At 36.0% G+C, this 22,470-nt stretch overlaps 1 protein-coding gene across 2 annotated transcripts; it reads left to right on the top strand.

The window, feature by feature from the left end:
* Positions 1–2,500: 2,500 nt before the first annotated feature.
* Positions 2,501–21,948, top strand: PRELID3A (PRELI domain containing 3A). 2 transcript variants are annotated; one of them, XM_026671949.2, is made up of 6 exons: positions 2,501–2,710; positions 10,434–10,602; positions 10,830–10,919; positions 11,343–11,413; positions 11,499–11,601; positions 19,378–21,948. In XM_026671949.2, exons 1-6 carry the CDS (start codon positions 2,679–2,681, stop codon positions 19,468–19,470), a joined length of 558 nt encoding a protein of 185 aa, XP_026527734.1. In that variant the 5' UTR covers positions 2,501–2,678; the 3' UTR covers positions 19,471–21,948. The 2 variants fall into 2 exon arrangements, with proteins under 2 accessions (XP_026527734.1, XP_087817624.1); XM_087961498.1 differs by lacking the exon at positions 19,378–21,948 and adding an exon at positions 13,918–13,986 and having other exon boundaries at positions 2,554–2,710.
* The last annotated feature ends 522 nt before the right edge of the window (positions 21,949–22,470 follow it).

Below are 22,470 nucleotides of genomic sequence, written 5' to 3'. Positions count from 1 at the left end.
TCGGGCAAACTGCGCTTCCGTGCTTTTCCAGAAGGATCTTTACAAACATGAAAAAGATCAGCTAAAGTACCCCAAAATCCGGACCAAAGTTGCACAAGCAGAGATAATAAGTTTGAAAAGTTGTAAGTTTTGAATTATATTTGCAGACTTTCTTCATACATAAAGAGTTTCGCAGAGGAGGATAAAGATGACTTTCTTTTGTATGCTTTTGCTTCAAGACCATATCATAATAATTTGGCTTGCGCAGAGCAAATCAAATATAACTGGCTTGTTTTTTTTTTTTCCAGAATTCTTAAAAACATCTGATGTTGGAAACTGGACTGCTAGATTCTTGTTGGTGAGGAATACAATAGGGATTTATGTTCAAATAATTGAATTGCAGCAATTATACTCAATGAACACAAACTGTTTTCTAATTAAATGGTAATTATCCAGGAAATATAGGGCCCTGGTGGCTCAGTGGCTAAAATGCTGAGCTTGTCAATCAGAGAGGTCGGTAGTTTGGCGGTTCGAATCCCTAGCGCCGAGTAATGGAATGAGCTCCTGTTACTAGTCCCAGCTTCTGCCAACCTAGCAGTTCGAAAGCATGTAAAAATGCAAGTAGAAAAATAGGGACCACCTTTGGTGGGAAGGTAACAGCGTTTCACGTGCCTTTGGCGTTTAGTCATGTCGGCCACATGACCACAGAGACGTCTCTCTGGACAGCGCTGGCTCTTCGGCTTTGTAACGGAGATGAGCACCACCCCCTAGAGTCAGGAACGACTAGCACGTATGTGCAGGGGAACCTTTACCTTTTTATCCAGGAAATAAAAAGCATGGTTTCAAGTCTGCTCCAAATCTGAAAAACTGTTTTTTTCTATATGTCTATGGAGATTCTCAGTTATCCAGGTCATGGTTGTCCCAAAGGTTTTTTTTTTCAAGAGGCAACTTGACTTCCTGATTTTCTTGAAGATGTTTTGCTTCTCATCTAAGAAGCTTCTTCAGCTGTGACTGCGGTGGTGGGATTCTAATTTTTTTACTACCAGTTCTGTTGGCATGGCTTGGTGGACACGGCAGGGGAAGGATCTTGTAAAATCTCAATACCCACCTCACTCTAGGGGAAGGTTACTGCAAAATCGCCATTCCTTACCCACCCTACTAACCTGCTTTCCAGTTCCATTCTCCTGTGCAGGGCAACAAAAGAAGATCCAGCCAACCAGCTAGGACTCAGGAGCAGAGAATAAATGGGGGTGGGGCTAGTCAGAGGTGGTTTTTGCCGGTTATCTGAACTACTCAAAATTTCCTCTACCGGTTCTCCAGAACTGGTCAGAACCTGCTGAATACCACCTCTGTCTGACTGGATGGTGGGGAATGGAAGGATTTATACTCTTTGCAGACAGCTGGAGATTTGCATTCTTTTAGCGAGTTAAGGTCACTTTTTTTTCCATACTTCAATTTTACAATGGCATGGTAGGTGCAACTGATGCCCTTGCTGAATCAGCTTGAACTGGAATATATAAATGTGATACTCTGAGTTCTAGGGCATTCTGACAAGCAGCAAGGGCATCAATAGCAAAAAAAAGTTTTATCTTGATCTTTGTTCACACTACTATTGCATCAATGCATGACCGGTCTACCCTTTCTCCAGGTTAAAAAAATGGTTTAGAAGGGACCTAAAAGTGTGTATCACTGCTAAGAGTTTAAATTACAAGGAAGTAAATTTGTACTGGGCATCTAGAAAAATTTTTTTGACATTAAATCTAATCCAGTTGGCTGAACCATCTAATCCAGTTGGCTGAACTACAGATGTCTGGGGTTGTAGTACACATAGTAGTGATACTGTACATTAGGTAACAGCTGAAATTGCACAATGCTGTCAATTCTGTTGAACCCAAATACCTACGGTATTATGTGAACATGCCCATCTGATAGGGCTACGTTATACCTGAGTTTCTTTTTGTTTTAATTAAAATTAATGATCCAACACAATAGATTATTAAATTCAGTGGATTTAGCCAAGCGTATATTAAAACAAGAAGGTTCTTCTTTAAAGTAAAATGCTGTCCATTCTGAAGTTCTACTGCAATGTTTCTCAACTTTAGCAATTTCAAGAGGTTTGGACTTCTACTCCCAGAATTCCCCTTCTAGGAGTTGAAGTCCAGACCTAAAAATTGCCAAGGTTGAGAAATGAAACACTGTTCCGGTAAGATAAAGGAGTACCGGATTGCATCTTTCATCAAATAAAAATCCAGCAAACCCGAAATATATTATTCTGCTTTCGGCACGGACTCGACTGGGCCGAGGCCACCTTTACTAAAACTTCCCGCGCGCGGCCACTCGCTCAACGAAAAGCCGCTTTAGGGAAGAGTGGGGGTAGGGAAGGCCGGCCGCTCACAGAGGCGGGCGCGTGGCCTAGCCGCGTAGCAATGACGACGCCCACCGACAAGGTGAACTCGGCGTCTCCGGCTTCAAGGGCGTTGCCGTCTCTCCTTACGCGCTCGGCCCGCCTTTTCCAGCCTGCGAGAGCCGAGAGTGGTTGACCCAGGAGATGGTCTCTGCCTTTGCCTTGGTGACGCAGAGCTTGACGTCTCCGGCCACATTCCTATCCGGGAAGCTGCGTCTTTTCCTTCTGAGCCCAGAAAGCCGGTGCCTTCCGCCGCACAGCCCCAGTCGCCGCCGCCGCCGCCGCTCTTTGTAGGATGAAGATCTGGAGTTCAGAACACGAATTCGGGTAAGGGAGGGCGGAAGGAAGGGACGCTTCGCCTCGGCGGGGACGTAGCGAGAGATCCAACACGGGTTCCTCTCTAGCCCGCTCTCTCTTGAAGACCTCCAGCTTTTCCTAGCTTGCTATCTTTCCCGTCCCTTTAATGGGAAAAGGCTGAAGTGATCCACTCTGCTGGAGCTAATGAAATCGTGGTTTATTTCTTGGGCAGTTTGCGCAGTGGGCTAACCTATAACCCACGATTGACAAACCACCCCTCCTGGATCCCCGGAACGGCCTCGTTCGAAGATACAAAGAGGCAGCCTCGTTTGGACTGGAGGCTTTTTAAGAAGAGAGTGGACGTCTGAAATGGTATATGTTCTCCTGCTTGAGCAGAGGGGCTGGACTAGAAGACCTCCAAGGTCTCTTCCAGCTCAATTTTGATTCTAGATGTTGTGTGAACGCAGCCCGTAACCCCCAACTTTTTGGGTAGCGCCAGGGAAACCCGTCTCCTACAACGTCTCTGCCTAATTGTTGTAGCTTTGCCGACCTCACAGTCCTGATGTTGAAGACTCAGGTGAAAAGTGGGAAGAGCTTCAAAAGTTGGCCGGTATTGGTGGGTGGATTTAGATAGAGTCGCACTCATTTTGATACCTTTAAAGCATTAATTCAGTATTTATACTAACTAGGTCTTTCCCCCCTAGTGTTTCCTTCCTGTTCTTATTGCAGGGCAAAATAGTTCTTGACTTGCCCTCTAACGGAAACTGGTAAGATGACACTTCTGCTAGGATGCTGGAAGGTCATAAAGTTGGGTGTTTTCTTCCTCTATGAATGTTTTTGATCCAGGCTGGGTAGCCCTTTGTGGTTTATCTTAAAACCCTTACTTGTTCTGAGGTTTTTAGAAGTAGTTTTCTGGTAACTATGCAATTTGAAATAAACAGTTTGATTAAGTGACAAGTAAAACTAGTCCTAAATCTTGCTCTCTGGCCTCCACTGTTTTGACATATTGAGTGTTTTGGTTATGAAAAATCCGGAGTTTTTTTTTCCTGGTTTATGTTTTTCTGTATGTATACATAAGAAACATTTTGCTTTCTAAATCCATTTTTTCTTTGTCAACTTTTTTGAGTTAGTAACATGCTGGTAAATAGCTATGTTATTATGAAATAATCCTATGAAATTTCATGATAAACCATAGGTCTTTTCTATTCACTGATCTTTTCCCAGAACCTCATACAGTTCTTCCAGCTGATACTGAATGTGTTTCTGTATAATTAATAGAATGAATTTGAAAGAGCCCAACATAGCATCATTCAGCTATTCTAATTTTCAGGCTTCTGGGTGATTCTGAAAAGGTGCTGCTGCTTTAAGCAACACATTGAAGGCAATGAATTGATGCCTTTAAACAGTCACACCTTTTTTAGACTTCCATGAAAGCCTAAAGAAAAGAGGGTATTTTAATAAATGGCAGAGTGGCTCTGAAGCATTTAATTTTTTTTAAGCATGAGGAGTACAGTTAAGTATGGAACTCTAATCCTTGCGAGGTTTTTTTTCCTGAATGTTTCAGGACATCTCGATGTGAACTTATCACCTTTCTGTACAGTGTCTGGTTAGATTGCATAAGCCTTAAGATTGCACATATTGGTGTGATGAAAAGCTTGTAATCTCGTTACTGACATTTCAGCTATTTTAAATCTGCATTTTTATTCTGCAATAGATATAAAAATGAGAATATAAACCTGTGGCTGCAGTTTCCTACCAAAATTTATAGGACCCTCTTCTAATTACATCAATAATATTCTGCTAAGGGAAAACTTTTTAATTAATATGTGAAATAATTTCTTGGTGGAGGATCATTTTTTAAAGAATGAAAATAGAAGATAGTGCTACTTATACTTAATATTTGTCAGTGCTCCTTCCACTAGAAATGGAAACAGCAGGTGGATATGTTTTTAAGACATGCAAAATGTGATGCAAAGGTAGCAGGTGGAATGTGTACAGTGGTTAAAAAAAAATTGTCCCAATAATTTAATATGGCTGGCTGTGTGAATGTGCTTTTGCCTAATTTATTGTATAGAAATGAGTGTTGAATATATCAAAAGAAATATAAAAGCAAAAAGAGGTAAACTCAAGGGGAGGGGGATAGCTTATAAATTTATGAAATAAGAATGCATGCTGTTGAATGAGCATTGAATACAAAAATGAGCAAGCAGTATAAAAGAAGAATGCTAATGGCTTGGTCACAGGGAAAGATTGAGGATCAAATTGCGAAACAAGTATGTGAAGGGGAAGACAAAGATCATTAGGGTTGTTTGAAATGGCATATAGAAAAGGTAAAAACCGAAACTGGGACATGTATTGAAGGTGTCTTTTCCTGATCTTATTTTTTTGTCTTTTAAATCTTTTGTTTAAGTGTTACTCTTTTTCTAAGATTTGCATAACATTGCTTAACTAGACAAAGAACTGCATGATTGGTATGATGTATATCAGTGGACCAACACCCCAGAATATCTGTCATCTTGCCAAAGTTTATCTAAGATTAAATCCCGAAACTTGAGATAGTCAATTTGAGTGGTGTAATATAACATATATTATATTTACCTTTAGTTTTAAAAATTCACATTATTATTTGTCTGACATTTAGTATCAAACATTTAACTGTCAGCAAAAGCTTCAATCGTAAAGACTGCAACGACGACACCATTAAAGCCAACATCTTTAACACATTCTTCGGCTCAGTATTTGTAAACAGCAATGGATCATGCCCAATATTTCCTAGCCGTACCACAGATAACAACAATGATCTAATACATATAGATTTCACAGAAGACAATGTTGAAAAAGCAATACGCAACCTAAAACCATCTCTATCTATTGGACCGGACGGAATATGTGCCTACTTCTTAAGAAAGCTATCCTCTGCCATAGCCAAACCTCTAAGCATAATCTTTGAAAAATCTTTCAGAACCAGCTCCTTGCCTAACCTATGGTCACAAGCCACAGTCATCCCCATCTTCAAAAAGGGAGACCCAAGCCTAGTTGAAAACTACAGGCCAATCTCCTTATGCTGCGTCACCTGTAAAGTCATGGAATCAATTATTAACCAATCCATCATCCTTCACTTAGAGACAAATAACCTACTCTCCAATAAACAATTTGGTTTCAGGAAAAACTATCCTGTAATCTGCAACTCTTACACTGCAAAAACATATGGACGACACAACTCGACCAGGGCAAAACAATAGACGCAATCTACATAGACTTCTGTAAAGCCTTTGATTCAGTGGTACACGACAAACTACTCCTAAAAATAAAATCCTATGGTATCTCTGGACAACTGAATAACTGGATAGAAGCATTCCTGTCAAACAGACAACAAATGGTCAAAATCGGGAGCGTCCTATCAAATCCAGTACCTGTCAATAGTGGTGTTCCCCAAGGCAGTGTTCTAGGACCAACTCTCTTCATACTCTACATAAACGACCTCTGTGATCATATTAAGAGCAATTGCGTTCTCTTCGCTGATGATGTAAAGCTGTTCAATACCACAGACAATACTGCTACCCTACAAAAGATCTTGACTATGTATCCGAATGGTCAAACAAATGGCAACTTCAAATCTCAACAAATAAATGCTCTGTCTTACATATTGGCAAAAAAATCAGAAAATAAAATACAAGCTGAATAGTCAAGATCTTGTTGATGACCCAAGCTCTGTAAAGGACCTTGGAATACTCACCTCTAATGATCTAAGTGCTAGAGCTCACTGCAACTACATAGCCAAAAAGGCATTAAGAGTTGTTAACCTAATCCTACGTAGCTTTTTCTCTGGTAATATCACACTACTAACCAGAGCATACAAAACATTTGCTAGACCAATACTCGAATACAGTTCATCAGTCTGGAATCCACACTACGTATCTGATATTAGCACAATTGAGAAAGTCCAGAAATATTTCACAAGAAGAGTTCTCCACTCCTCTACTCGCTGTAGAATACCTTATGCCACCAGACTTGAAATTCTAGAACTAGAAAACCTTGAATTACGCCGTCTTCGGTCTGACTTAAGCATGGTATACAAAATCATACATTGCAATGTCCTACCTGTCAATGAATACTTCAGCTTCAACCATAACAACACAAGAGCACACAATAGATACAAACTCAAAGTAAACCGCACCAAACTTGATTGCAGGAAATACGACTTCAGCAATAGAGTGGTCAATGTCTGGAATACTCTACCCGACTCTGTAGTTTCTTCCCCAAACCCCAAAAACTTTAACCTTAGACTGTCTACTATTGACCTCACCCCTTTCCTAAGAGGTCTGTAGGGGGCGTGCATAAGCGCACCAACGTGCCTACCGTCCCTGTCCTATTGTTTCTCCTATTCTTTTATTTTTCCTATATGTAACCATTTCATGTATTCACAACTATGTATACATTTATACTTATTATCTTGTAAACAATTGGCAAATCAAATAAATAAAATAAAATAAATAAAATAAATAAATAAATAAATAAAATCTTATCTGGAAGTGCCAGAAGATAAACTGTATAGGTAGAGCTCACTTAAAGACAATAATTCGGACTGGAATTTCTATCACTAAGCAAGTGTGATGTCACATAACCAGTTCTTAACAACCCCAGCAGATCCTGTTGCTGTTATTAAGTGAGGATCATAGTTGTTAAGTGAGGACCTCATGTGATTGTGACTTGTGAATACTTATCAGCTTCCAGCAAGTAAAGACAATGGGGAAGCTGGCAGGAAGTTGCAAGTCTCCTTCGGTGGCTTTACAAGCAGGGCAGCAGGTGTTTGAGGACCTGGGATGCAGAAGTGTGTATGTGGGTAATTTGTTGTGTGAGCCCAGCAAAGCCAGCATATGTGTGCTCAGTACAAGAGCAAACAGATAGGTGGCTGCCTACCTGCCTGGGCCCATGGTTTGGGATTTCTTTGAGAGAAAGAAGAGTGGGAATTATTTACTATAGTAACTTGCAACCTTCCATACTGGCTTCCCATTGACTTTCTTATAGAAAGCCAGCAGAGAAGGTCACAAATGGTGATCATAGGATGCTGTAAGTTGCCAAGCTCCTGAATTGTGGTCATGTGATTGATTGCAGGAATGTTGAGATGGGCACAAATATGAATACTGGTCGTAAGTATCACTTGTCAACCCTGTCCTAACTTTGAATAGTTGCTGAACAAGTGGTTGTTAACCGATAACTACCAATATGCATTGCCTAAGAAAAAGTTCCTGTCAGCTTTTCAGATTTGGAAAGAAAGAATGGAATGTTCTGGCACACTGAATGAGATTGTACTACTGATATGAATTGGTGAAGTTCTTGTTGCAATTATTTTTCCTTTGTTAAGACTCATGCTAAAAGATACATTTAATGTGATTTGAAATTGACAGGGCACATCAAAAAAGACCATTTTGAGCATTTTATTTTATTTTTATATAATGTGTTGTTATTTGTAAATAACTTAAGGTGGCAAACATACCTAATACTCCTCCTTGCTCCTTCTATTTTCCCCACAACAACAATCCTGTGAAATGAACTGGGCTGAGAGAATGATTGACCCAAAGTCCTCCAGCCAGTTTTTCATGTCTAAGACAGGTCTAGGATTCATGGTCTTCTGGTTCCTAGGCCAGCACCTTAACTACTAGACTATACTGGCTTTTTCCCTGTGTTGGAGGAAATATTGTTGCTCCTATTAAATTAAGAACCAAAGTGATTGAAAATAGATCCAACAAAGTATATTTTATTGGCAGGCCCAGATTATAGAAATCACAGGCCTCCTCACCAAGGATATGCAGAAGAACCCTGAACAAAAGCATGGTTATAGATGTTAGACATTTGGTTTGTTACTCTATGTAAGAAAGATTCAGAAAATATTGTAAATTTCAGTGAGACATTTGCATAAGAATGCCTTTGAATATGGTGGTGAGTAACCTTGCCCTGGTGCTCTGGTATCCCTTCACACAATTAAGATTCCCTTTTGTATACAGTCAGCACAGTTTTTAAACAGTAGTATTTAATGTATCTGCATCCTTTCTCCTTTCATCTTATTCTGTTAACAATTGTTCTGTGGTTTCTGTTATCTGTTACTCTAGGGACACTGTACTAGCCATTTCAAATTCTACTGTACAGTTCAATTTTAAATTATGGAAGAGCTGTTAACTAAAAGAATAAATGATGTATAAATGAATTAAACCTCCAGGCAAGTATTAATTATCGAAGCTCAAGCTGTGTAAATTTTAGCATATGGGAATTGCAACAGAGCCATAAAAGAGGGATGTGGAAAAGTTGATCCTATAGAAGGATCAGGTTCTACTCTTCTCCTTTCAATTCCAGTGATCTAATTCTAAAGCTACTTCTAAAAATCAAAGTCCAGCTTACATGTTCAGAATATACCCATGTTAAGTGCTGACTTATTATATTCAGCAGCCTGAGGCAAGTAGGGAACAAAGGTTGTTTGGTTTATGTTGGATACTTCTAGATTTACCACCAATAGTTTTCAAACTGACCTAGTTTCTTGAATAGGCATGCATTGAATCCTGATGCCTTTGTCAAATATTTCATTTGCATAGTCAGTTTTCTGGAGCCATCAGAATTCAGCATAAATGGAAAATATAAATAGATTTTAAAAGTGACAGATGAAAGCTATCTAGAAATCTAAAACTTCCAGAAATGTGGTAGGGATAAAGAGACAAACGAATAGAAATGAGAGAATATTTCCAGGTCAAGTGGATGTGACACAAGACTGAAAACTACTTTAAAAACTCATAACCACAATTGAAACAATTTCTAAATACATTGTTGGCACTGGTGATTAAAAGAGCTCTGTTTTAAGAAAATCTTAAATACAGGATTGAATTGATAACCTGAAAGATTTTCCTTTGACCGTTCCTAGATAGGAACTTTCTACTGAGAAAGTTTGTCTTGTTGGTTTTTAAAATGAATAATATTTGCATTGGTGTTGTAATGACGAGGCAGTCGAGTTGTTTGATCATGAACAACTGAATCATGATGATCTTTATTTAATCATGATGATCTTTATTTAGTCTAGTCTTGCATTTATACACATTTTTAGTTATCCTCCATCACTGGTTAACTTTGGTTACTGCTTAACTTTTGTTATTGTTTAGCACAGTAATCCATACAATTAATTATCTCTAGTTAAAGTCTAACGTATGTTTACTTCCTCTCTCTAATCCTCCTTTAGATTAGTGACTTTGTTTACCCGAGTTGTATTTGCTTGGAAACATTCTTTATCTGAGGTTTGCCATCCGAGATTGGAACATTCCTGCAATTACAACTCTACACATTGGTATTGTAATAGTATGATGTTCTTGTAATGCTGCTCATGCTAAAACAAATTCTGATATAATTCTTCCAATTGAAGAATATAAAGTAGAATCAACATTAAAAGTTCATTACACATGAAGATTTTATTCTTTAGAACATTAGCAAATCATTTTATTGTACATTAATTTTATGTTAGGCTACACTTAACGTCCTTTGGATTGTGGGTGTGGACGGATGTTCATTTTAAAAAATGCGTACATTTACTTTCTCTTAACTAACATAATATGGATAGGAAAAGTTGGGAGAAGAATTAAAATGTAAGGAGATTCAGGAGATACCGATTCCTTTGGGTGGGCATTCTTTAATACAAATTAAAATAATTGCTACTTGCATTGAACCTTCTTAAAGATGTACGTTGATTAATTCTGTTCTATTTCATTTTTCTCAGGCATCCATGGGATACTGTAATAAAAGCTGCAATGAGAAAATACCCCAATCCTATGAACCCATCAGTGGTAGGAGTTGATGTCCTGGACCGAAGCCTTGATAATCAAGGAAGGTTACATAGTCATCGATTACTTAGCACAGAATGGGGTCTACCAAATATTGTAAAAGCTGTAAGTTACAATTAACTTCCTAAATTATTACCCTTTTGGCTTCTTAATACAATTATCATTTTTGACCTTGCATGATTCTAGTGATAAATATTTAATATCGTTTTGTTAGGAGAAAGAATTACAGTGTCTGTGGGGAACCATACTTTTAAAGATTTGTGTTTATTGCATAATTTCTGATCATGTGACTTTGGATTAATTTTCATTTTTTTTTCTTTTTTTTCTTCAAGATTTTGGGAACAAATAGAACTGTTACATACATTAAAGAACATTCAGTAGTTGATCCTGTGGAAAAGAAAATGGTATTGAGCTCCACAAATGTAAGTAATGAAGTCTGTTGGGTGTTTTGCTTGCAGGACAAGAGACTTGCTGAATGCTTTCTCTATAGATGTTTTTAATACAAGGTTTGAAGATTTTTTGAAAATATGTAAGACCAAGGTGGTAAACAAGGACAGAACGCTAGATAATATTCAGTATCTCCAAAGTAAACCTTAGGAAAGTCATGCTGAGGATTATAGGTTTGAGAGTAGAATGGGCATCCTAAAAGAATCACAGTCAGTTATTCTGCTTATATTGATACTTAAACTATGAGCCTTGAAACTCTTATGGCTACAGTCCACAACAATAGGTTTAAGATTTCACCATTTTTAAAATGGTCCTTTTATTTAAGATTTTTTTCATTTAATATGAAAGAGTAAGTCAGAAATTATAAAATAACTAATTTTGGTCTTTATTTTTCTAAGATAACGCTTACAAATCTTGTATCAGTGGACGAACGATTAGTTTACACACCTCATCCTGAAAATCCTGAAAAGTAAGTTTAGCTCTTCTGCTTAAACAAAAGTGTGAAAATTAAGAATCCTTTGTAGTCTAACTTTTTAATTTTTTTCCTTCTCTAGGACTCTTCTAACTCAAGAAGCAATTATTACAGTAAAAGGTGTTAGTCTCAGTAGTTATTTGGAAACTTTAATGGCCAACACAATATCGTCTAATGCTAGAAAGGTAGGCATATAAAATCTTTTTATTGTGTTACTGTTGCTGCTATGAGGACTTTTTAAGACTTAATAAGTATATGTTGTCAATCCATTGGCTTTTGAGATAGATGAGTAGTATGTAATACTACTTAGGGGAAATCCAAGATGCCCTCAATTAAAAATCTTTTAACAGAAATAAAAGAGTAATCAAAATGCAATAGTATTTAGTAGTTTTTTTTTTCCAGTATGATGCTATCTAGACATTTTGGATTATAATCCAATTTCTCAATTGTCTTGGGAGTGATGAGAATTAAATTGAACAAAAGTCACTTATTCAATATTTTGAAAATGTGGTGAATACATGATGACTGGGTGATGGATTGCCCATTCACAAACCACCTGTGCTTTTGCCAACCCCTGTACTTCCTAAAAATATTCAGTCTTTTTTTTTATTGCAGGGAGCATATTTATCACAGCAGCTTTGACCTGCAGCTATATCCCATTTTATAAAGAAGTCCTGGTATCCATACATCTCTCTGTGTGTATGTCCTGGTTAAAATGGGTATTTATAGCTCAAAAGAGTAGAACATGTGTGACTAAGATACAATCACATATTCAGTTTGAACTTGAATTGGAAATATGGCAGCTGGCCTCCTGAACATAGATCAAAGTATAGTATTTCTTACTGCTAATTAGCTTCCCCAGTGGGTTTCTGAAAGTACATAGGATTTCAGAGGAAGCAATCACCGGCTTGCCATTTTTAGCCTCGAACATAGGAGAGAGGAAAAAGAAAGGCGTTTATGTATTATGTTTAAGGCAGCAGTTACTACTGCATGATATGATGTGATGTGGGCACCTTCCTGAGGGAAATCTGGGAACAGGAACTATTTACAAGTTATTTAAAATTAAAATTGCCCAAATGTCATGGAATGTAATGTAAGAAAAGTGTGCAAAAACTTGTTTTTCTCAAGGTTACAGGCTTGTAGGGACCACCCAGTAGTGCTTTGTTCCCAGACCCTGGTTTCTTTGCAAATGTAATCTGGCAGCTACAATGTGGAACTGGTTCCAACTGTTCCATAGATGGTATCATTAGGCAATTCCCATCCAGTGTATCTGAAATAGCCAGTGCTATTGCTTTCTAAGTTCAGTAAGGTATGAAAAACATGGCATACTTTCTGTTATGGCTGCATTCCATTGAGAATAGTCTGCTACTTCAGGGAAAGCTGAAGTCAAGAGCTGGCCTGCCTCATTTTTACTCTGTCCCTCACTTTACAGATTAGTCCAGATTGCAAATACCTGTTCTATTTAGTAACAAACGAAAAAAAAATTGAGGTTGCAAAATGGTTACTTTAGATGATTGATGTTGCTTTAAAATAAGGTGTAATACACACAGTCCATATGTTTGAGACATTGGTGGTAAACCTGTCTCTTCCAGCTATTGCTGATGGTTTAAGTTTCTGGAAGGTTTTTCAGTATATGAAAAAGTAAAAATTTCCCATTCCGTGTTAGTGGGTAAGAGAAAGCTAGCTTCATAAATAAGTGTATATCTTTTTCAATAATTTCTGGTGCAATTAATTTCAAATAATAAATATGAAGTTTAGTCAGTGGTATTTGAATGTACATGAACAAGTCTGACAATCTGCTGCTCTCCTTTTCCCCTGTGACTTTTGGTTTGTCCTAATTGCAGCACTTAATGTTTGCTATGAAATGTAACTTTTGGTTCTCTGAGGTGTAATTCTTAGAATTTAATTAGAAATGAATGGCAAAATGCCAACTAAGTAGCTCACTCCTATAAAGATTATTTTTTGGAAAAGATCCATATGTTGAGATGCTATTCACAGATTTTTTTGGGAATGTGATAAACAATCATCTTTACATTTACCTGGCTGTTTATAAAATTGTCAGTGCATTGCTTGATCTAGTCATTTGCCTGCAGTTTTTCTGCAGTTTCTTCTCTTCTGTCCTAATGCTGAGACCACTAAACAGTCGAAGTGCCTCTGTATTTTTCACCCATTCAGCTGAGGTCACTTTAATTTTGTAACCAAGTGTCTAGATGACAGTTATTTTTTAAGAATGGGTAATATATAATCTCAAGTAGATACTAAAAACAAACAAGCAACAACACATTGTACTTAGTTGACTTTTCAGTATTAGTATGATGGGATGCATGTTTATATGCTGTCAAAATCCCAATTTGCTATATGTATAAACTTTTAAGGGTACTCTTGCTTGCTATAGCTATGCAATTAAAAATGTTTAATTTTGTGAGAGGCTATTACATTGTAGGGTTGATGATGGAAAAACTGTTTGCTGCAAGTTGTACATTTTTTCTGTGTTGCTCCAGGGGTGGGATGCTCTTGAATGGACAATTCAACATTCTGAAAATGTTCTAAGCTAGCAGTCTCTTTCTACAGCTGCATTTTGTACTAACTAGTGGTAATGTCAGCATTTGTTATCTTGGTATAGCATTTCAGCTTCTACCAAGTACATGCATGTTGTCGTGATGTACCTTTAAAAAGTTGCATGCTTTTATATGTATATACACACATTACATATAGAGGAACTGTGCCCTTAATTCATTAATTATGGAATCAGGGCTCCTTTGGTATCTAAATACTTTGTCATAGGAAGATTCTTAATCCAAGAGGATCAATTTAAAGTTATTTTTATATTCTTTGTTGTTGCTTTTTGTGTAAAAAGAATATTATTAGAACACTGGAGGAAATTTCTTTTCTGGCATTTCTATGTTGAATTGGTTGAAAAGCTCTATTGTAGCAGTACCTGTCTGTTGTAATGACGAGGCAGTCGAGGTGTTTGATCATGATCACATGAATCATGATGACTTTATTGGAGTCTAGTCTTGTATTTATACACATTTTTAGTAATCCTCTAACATTGGTTAACTTTGGTTGTTGCTCAACCTTTGTTACTGTCTAGCATAGTAATTAACACAATTAATTATCTCTAGTTAAAGTCTAACACATGTTTACTTCCTCTCTCTAATCCTTCTTTGCATTAGTGATTTTATTTGCCTGAGTTGTATTTGCTTTGTCCTTATCTGAGGTTTGCCATCAAGATAATGACTTTCCTGCAATTACAACTCTACACCTGTCAAATCAGATGGATTATATTTCAGGTCTGGGCATTGCAAGACTAGATGGGAAATAACTATTCATTGAAGAGTTACATTCAAATTCTTGGTTGCTTAACATGTACTATTTGAGGTCAATATTGGTTTCAGACTCTGTAGTATATTTCTGTAGAACCGGGGTGTCAAACATTGTCATCACATGACGTATTGCAACTTTTCCCCCCTTCGCTAAACTGGGGGTAGGTAAGGGGTGGGATGCTACCAGTTTGGCCCAGTTTTATAGAACCAGTAGCTCCAAAGAGCAGCTGACACCGAACCTGTTCGCTGCGATGATCTTCTGGTTGTCTGTTTGGTCCACCCGCCCGCCTGGGCTCTAGGATGTCCTTTATTCTCTGCTTTTTCCTCCTCAGCTGCTTTGCGTGGCACAGCTGGAGCAGGTGAATGGTTGCTGGACCTAGTAATTTGTAAATAATGCACACGCATGCACATGAAGCGAACCGGTTGTTATGCCGGTAGGATCCCACCCCTGGGGTAGGTGTGGCCAGTGCGTGATGCATCTGGCCTGCGGGCTGCAAGTTTGACGTGCCTGCTGTAGAAATATGATGCTAACTGTATTTAGTTGATTATGTGCCAAGAAGTCATTATCAACTTGTAACAACCCCACAGATTTTTCTGCATGGTGATCTCTTAACAGAACATTGTTAATACAGCTTGTGCTAAAAGCTGTACAAATACAATCAGTGTACTCTGATTGTCAGGCTAAGTATATGGATTCCAGCTGCTAGAATTTGACAGAGATAGATGGATGCTATCCAAAACTTCCTCATGAGGAGGCAGCCAATTCTCAGGTGTTTACATCTCGTGCCTTGCCTTTCTTGACAGTGCAGTGGGAAAGAAGTGGGGAAGGTAGCAGACTGCATGCATGTCATGATATATCTAAGTCAGACCATATGTACTATATTTACCTCATAGAAAGGTAAGATTGCTTCCTCCAAATAATTAGGAGGTTGGAATTAAAGTTATCATTTTGAAGATTAGGCCTTATTTGGAAAGGGCTACTTGCCTGATGAATGTAACTCTTTTGGGACATCTAAATGATCCTTCTCTCTTTTCTTCCCTTCACAAACAGTTGCTTCCTTCCTTGACCTCATCTCCGCCTCCTTCCTTCCTTCCATTCAATATGATTCTTCATCTGGACAGTGGTTTAAGTGACAGAATGTTTGGAATATGCTGATGAATTAATGGATTTATTTGCATTATAGTCTTATTAATTTTAGAAAGTTACTCATTCAGTAGTCTGTTTTGTCTATTTCTGGAGTGTGGGTTTTTTTTTGTCCATCGCATATTCAAGCCTGTAAAACACTCATATTTATTGGCAATGTTCAAAATTTCCAGCTGGTGAGTTAAATGTAAATCCTGGGCACAAAATGTTGTTCAGAATTATATTTTCCTATCTACTTATTTTGAAAATTGGTAGCCTTGGGAAACCTTGTCTTCAATTCAGCACTGTCTTCCTTTGGATAAATGCAGTAGATATCTTCATAGTTTATAGATACATGATTGCTTTTGTGCTTTTTAAGTGAGCAGTCATATAGAACCTTTTGACTCCACTTGCATCTAATTCAAGCTAAAATGATTAACATATTTTTGAGATTAAAACAGCTTTCTCTTTTTCATTCTCCTTTGCATATAAGGAGAAACTAGAACTTTCTAGTTATAATTTATAATTATGCTTGTATCTAGATTGACTACAGAGAATGGCATAAAAAACCAGTTGCTGTTCATTGGAATGCAATGAATTGCAGCTCATTGACTGAGATGTTACTTGAATTCATACTAATAAAGTAACATTTTCCATAATAAAAGTATTGATTTTGTATTTCTACAATTAAATAACTTCTTTTTTTAGCTTCTGATAAAATTGTTAGTTATCTATAGAAATAAATTTAGATAGGGCTCTCTTTATATTTTTCTATCAATCTTGGAATAGAATAGTTTAATTTCTTTGCTTAATATCCTAATTTACAGTTAATTAAAATTTATACAAAGATGGTGCAATATTGTAATTCTTTAAACACTGATTTTTGGAGTGTGTGTATATAGTATGAATATGGTACATGCTCATCATATCTTTTTAGTTGCCCTTAAATTAAAAACCATTAACATTGTGTCAATTTTGTAGTATCATATGCATAAACATATTAAAGTTGCATGTCTATTGGCAAATCTGCTTGCTTACAGTGTATATTAATACACTATTTGAAATACATTGCAAACTAATTCTTTGTCAGGATTATTCTACCCATAATTAAGTTTATTAAAAGTAATTTATGTGTCTCCTTCAACTGCTATAAATGAAAGAGTAGCTGTTCATTGCAACATAAACTTGGGAATTCAGACATTCGCTTATCAGTATAATTGGAATTCGCTGAAATCAAATTATTTCACTACCTAGAATTTATTTAAATATACACCCCCAAATTTTATTTCACCTGGAATTTTGTTGACATAGGTGAGGGATTTTAAGTAATGTTTAAGATTTCTGAAAATTGATATATTGCAAGTATCTTACACTGTAAGAATGCAATGGTTCACACTGTTTTGTAATCAACCAATGAATGTCTTCTTTCAGCATGTTATTTTTCTGTGTTGAAGATTACTTTTCATCATTTTTAAAAAAGATTTTTATCTAGAAAATTTTAAAGTAGATCTAAACTGTGTAATTTGCAATACTGAAGCATGTTCAGATATCAGATAGATAGTAGTTTAAAGATGGTTGATTTAGAATGAAAAATGTTGAAATGTTTGCTGGCTTCAAAAAATATGGAAATGTTAACAATGAATATAGTTTGCAAAAATGTGAAACTACCTGAGAAAAGATATAATTGATCTGGATGCTCTTTAATAATTATGCAATTTGTGTCATATCTCTACCACAAAGCCTTTTATTAAGAGATACTGCAGTACTGACCTCACCCTAGATTCTTTTGGGAAAAGTCATGGTAGCTAAGTTATCATATATTCAGGATCAGTTATGCTGTTGCAGGCCTAAAGTTGAATTATGGATATTATTAATGTTAAGCCTTGCATCTGCTATATTTACTTGGTGCATTTTTCCTCACATTATAATTAAACTTTTATTAAGAATTCACATTTTTGCAATTTAAGGACAATGCATGCAACTAGTACAATATTCTAGCAGATGAAGGCAAAGTAGTAAGCACCATCTGATTTTTTTCTTTAATAAAAGCAAAATTCCTGATTTGAGTCATAGGTTTTGCCGTCATCATAGTAAGTGGGGCATAGGTGGTAAGCAGTTCTAATCAAGTTTCCTATTCCTATCTCACATATTTTTACAGAACTATAGTAAACTTGATAGCTGGAATATGTGCAGGTAGAACATAGTTGATCTTGATTACATTCAAAAAAGGAGTAGGTAAGTTTGGATATGGTTACTGCTTGATGAGAAATTGTTGCCAGCTAATTCACTGTGTGTACTTGTGACATGGCTGTTACTTCATGTTGATGAGATTAGATGTAGGTTTAGCTCTCTAAGGTGATTTAATTCTAAGTATTTATGATACTTTAAAAAGTTTGAAATTTTATTGAACATAATCCTCTGTATTCGCTTTCCGTAAGTTTATCTAAGTAGCAATGAATAATTAGTTGTAAGTCATTTCGAGCTGGAAGTAACACTTCAATTGAGCTCTTTATAATTATCTAAGTGCCTTTAAAACAGGTTGTTGTACAAGTTTTTGTATTAACTTCAGAGATCAAAATATTAGTAAAACAAGACTATATGAGTATTCAATAGTCATAAATTAGGTAGGGTTTTGTATTAGTTTTAAAACAATTTCTTCAATTAAAATTTTTAGACAAAATTGATTTCAGCAACATGTTGAAAGGTTTTGGATTCATAGCCCATTGTGTTCCTCACCATGATTTGTAATGTCTTCTTTTAATCTTTGGTATTAGGGAATTTCTCAAAGTTGGAAATAGCTAGCAATTTTTCCTGAGCTCTGTGGGATGACATACTGGCTTTTGAGTTAACCTCAAGGACTGTAGAATTCTTATGTAGCATTATTTTCTAGGACTAGCCCTTAAAGTACTGTATTATTTCAATTGCAGAAGGGAGAAAAAGAAATCAAGCAAGGAATTTTCTCATTAAAAAGGAAAAAGATACTCTAATGTATTTCCTTTGTTGAGATGCAGTATGGTAATGGCGAGTACAATAATTCCAGTATTCTCTTAGTATTGTGGCGTGTGAAAAAGTTTCACAACTTTTTGATTAGAATTTGGGTCATTGATACATTTTATTCTGGAAATATTTGTAAATCCAATCTCTCTTTAGCAGTCATCTCGAAATGGTTGAAACTTCGTATTTGATTTGCTGGATTGAGAAAGTAATATATTGCCATTATTAAGCATGCAATCTTGTAATTTAGTTGGCAAGGGCATTGTTTACAGAAAAATTGTGTCATTAGGTTAAATATTAAAGATTTTCAAAATAAGTTAAAATTAATGCTGTTTCTTAAGAGGTCCAAGAAATAACCCTATAGTTTCAGTAGGACTAATAATACAGCAGCTTTTTCATAATCTAGGCAGAAATAAATTATTTTGCTTTTGAAACTTTTTAGGTTCTGCCAGAGGAAAGTTTTACATGCTTAGCATTGTTTCCAGTCATTCAAATAACATTCTCTTTTTCCATTACAGGGACGTGAAGCTTTAGAATGGGTGATTGGTGAACTAACTTCAACACGAGACAGTATAAAATCAACAATGGCAGCTGCTTCGATGGAAAACTGATGAACTGTCACAATCTTTATTTTTCCATTTAATTTTTTGTTATTGTTGTTGCTGAGGCAAATACTCCTTACTTTTTGATATACATAAATAGGCAGGCAGGCAGAGAGACTGAGAGAGTCTGTTAATTTATAATGAGATTTACAGGACACTTTTTTTTCTTTAACACTGAAGAATTTTGGGGACCTACTGCATTATAATTAACCTTTTTTTTAAAAAATATGGATTCAAGATATAGTTACCTAATTCCCCGCAGGACAATGACCTCAAATTCAAGCTATTTACATGGATTGCAAACTGAAAGAAAGATTGAAGATTAGTCTACATAAATACCAAGCTGTGTTTTGATAAAGAGCTATGTGAATATACTTTTGAACGTGCTGCTCTTTTTACTGCTTAAATCTTAGCATTTATTTTTTAAAAGTACAGTTGTAGTTCTTTGTTGAAGTACACAGGTACCAAAAATATGGAGAGTCAAGCTGTAGTGGCTATTTATTTGGGGTGGGTGGGGTTGGAATGCCAGTCCAAAATTGTGTTTTTTAAACTTGAACAATTTCAAGATGTATAAGATTTCAACTCCCAGAATTCTGGGAGTTGAAGTCCACATATCTTAAAGTTACCAAGTTTGAAAAACATTGATCCAGAAGAGATATAAAGGCATGCTCTGATTAATTTCCTTAATTTTGCAGCATGGCCTATTGTTTTAAAGAAGCCTGTTTGGAGAATATACCAAGCAGTGCTTCTTGGCGAGTTACATTGTTTGTTTCAAGTTTCTGTGGTATTATTTTTTTGCATTGTTTGTAGAGGGCTGAACAAGAAATGCCAACATTTTACCTCTTTATTTATATTAAAAGGACTGCTAAACATAGGGGAGCAGATATTTTGCTACAAGATAGTAATCTAAATATTTTCTTGCCAGCTGATATTTAGTGCATTATTTATTTTGAAATGGATTTATTCTATTCATCTATGAAAAGCCAGTTAATACCTCAGAGGGAAATACTAGAAATAACAAATGGGTAGAGATATTTTCATACCCTTAGGATAACTTGCTTGTTTAAGTCATTATTTCACCTCATGGATTAGAAAGTTGAAAAAAGGTTTTCTGTTCCAGTCTGCATTTCACATCCTACTGTGAGAATTGGGCTTATCCTGTCCATAGAACTGTATCTTTCACATGTTATGAAACTCAAAATTATTGCTCTTTGGAACAAACACCCTTCATAAAGTTAGTTCAAATAGTGGTTCCAAATTTCAAAATTCAGTGGAATGTTCTAATAAAAATTAGAAATAGTTTTGATAATGAAGACAAATTGGACAATAGCTGTTTTAAGTTATGACAGGAATCTGTAACTTGTATGTCAGAGAGGATGCAGTAAAAATTGGCTTGAATATTACAAAGAAGCTTTCATGAAATAGAACTAGTTTTCAGTCATTTTTAAAGGTAGGTTTTGTTTGCATATCATATTTCATATAAATTAAGTTTCATTTTTCTACAAGTAATTCACTGAGGAATAAAAACCTGCTTTGTGATATTTCTTTAGAAATTGGAAGCAGGAAACATTTTAATTCATTAGTATATCCGAGTAATTTCAAACCTTTAAAAGGAGAAGATGTAAGGTACATAATTGCTTTATTTCCAGCGAGTTGTTTCAGAGAAACACAAACTGAAAAATACCTTTACTATAGGAAAACTACAATCCTATTCCCTATCCGTAACCCTGCTAAATTCTTTGTTTCCAAGGCTTTTCCAGTCTATAGATTTATCTACACCACCATTTTGCATTTACTGATTCATTTGTTGGCATTACAATATAATTAGCAACACTAATCACAGGAATAATTCCTTATGCATGAATGAGACCAATAGGGTCTGTAGTTTCAAAATGTGCAAGATGGTGGATGCAGCATTGCTGTCTTACTGATTAGGACATTTCCTATGAACCCTGCTGAACAAAGCCCTTCACTAAGAGAAAAGCAAAGCAAAATGTTGATATCCAACTTACTCCACCTCACGTTCTAATAGGAGAATTGGCAAGGAAAATAATAGTCTTTAAGATTATATTTTCAGGTTTAATTGAAAAAGTGTAGCCATTACGCTCTATACCACTCCCAGCAACTAATAGTGACTAAATACAGGTGTCTTTTCAGGTTCATTGTCTGGCAACGTTACTTGCATGTTCAAATGTTTGATTCATACTGTCCATGAATCCATCTGGTCCTTAATTGGTCATGTAACCTTTTCCTTATTTGCATGTGCTTTTTGTTTGCATTTAAAAATTCCTCAGTGTAAATGAAGACAAAGCTATGTATCTTCAAAAGATGGAGAAGATGTATTTGGGATAGATGAAACTGTTTATGCCATGAGCAGAAATATCTGTGCAAATTTTATTTTCTACCTGATTGGCTATTAAAATAGAAAAATACTATCTTCCCTGACAATGGGGTCCAGTTTCTAGAATAAAGAAATCTTGATTTTAATGGAGATGAGCAGACTGATTATTAGAAAACATTTAGTTCATTTTCTGTTTTGGACAGTCACATCAAAATCTCTGGTTTACATTCTTTTAGTTAATGTAGAAAACTGCCATGATTGATGAAAGGCAGGAACTACTTTTCAAATAACATAACTAGTGAGAGGAGACATTGAGGCACTCTGTTCAAGATCTTCAATATTTTGTGATTTGATTGTAAATTCTACAAAGTGGCAAAACATTTGATCTCAAGTGTTAAATACCATAATTTCTGAAAATATGACTCACCTAGGGATGGCAAAAAAAGTCTTGTTTTTCTTTAAGAAAGCAGTCTGCTTTTACATCAGTTGTTGAACAGGATACCGTGTAATGCTGAGTCATAAAAACTAAAAAAGCACTAGCAAGGATAGCAAATATTCTAGAAAGAATCACTAAACTCAAGAGTAATTAGGAGTACATATTTTTTAGTTTTGTGTGACCCATGGTATGAAATACTTAAATTAAACAAAGGGGAGTATATAAAATTGTG

Source organism: Notechis scutatus, chromosome 3 (assembly GCF_049901735.1).
Source record: "Notechis scutatus isolate UNSWTSFEM ecotype Mainland chromosome 3, rNotScu1.2, whole genome shotgun sequence".
Classification (NCBI taxonomy): domain Eukaryota; kingdom Metazoa; phylum Chordata; class Lepidosauria; order Squamata; family Elapidae; genus Notechis; species Notechis scutatus.
The sequence above is the reverse complement of the archived record's forward strand: the minus strand, read 5'-3'. Positions and strand labels throughout refer to the sequence as shown.

What these genes read in the sequence shown, in the direction of transcription:
- PRELID3A (XM_026671949.2), top strand. Translation starts at nt 2,679, where the DNA reads ATGAAGATCTGGAGTTCAGAACACGAATTCGG. An exon ending in CATCCTGAAAATCCTGAAAA is followed by an intron (nt 11,414 to 11,498) that starts GTAAGTTTAGCT and finishes TTCCTTCTCTAG; the next exon opens with GACTCTTCTAACTCAAGAAG. An exon ending in TATCGTCTAATGCTAGAAAG is followed by an intron (nt 11,602 to 19,377) that starts GTAGGCATATAA and finishes TTTCCATTACAG; the next exon opens with GGACGTGAAGCTTTAGAATG.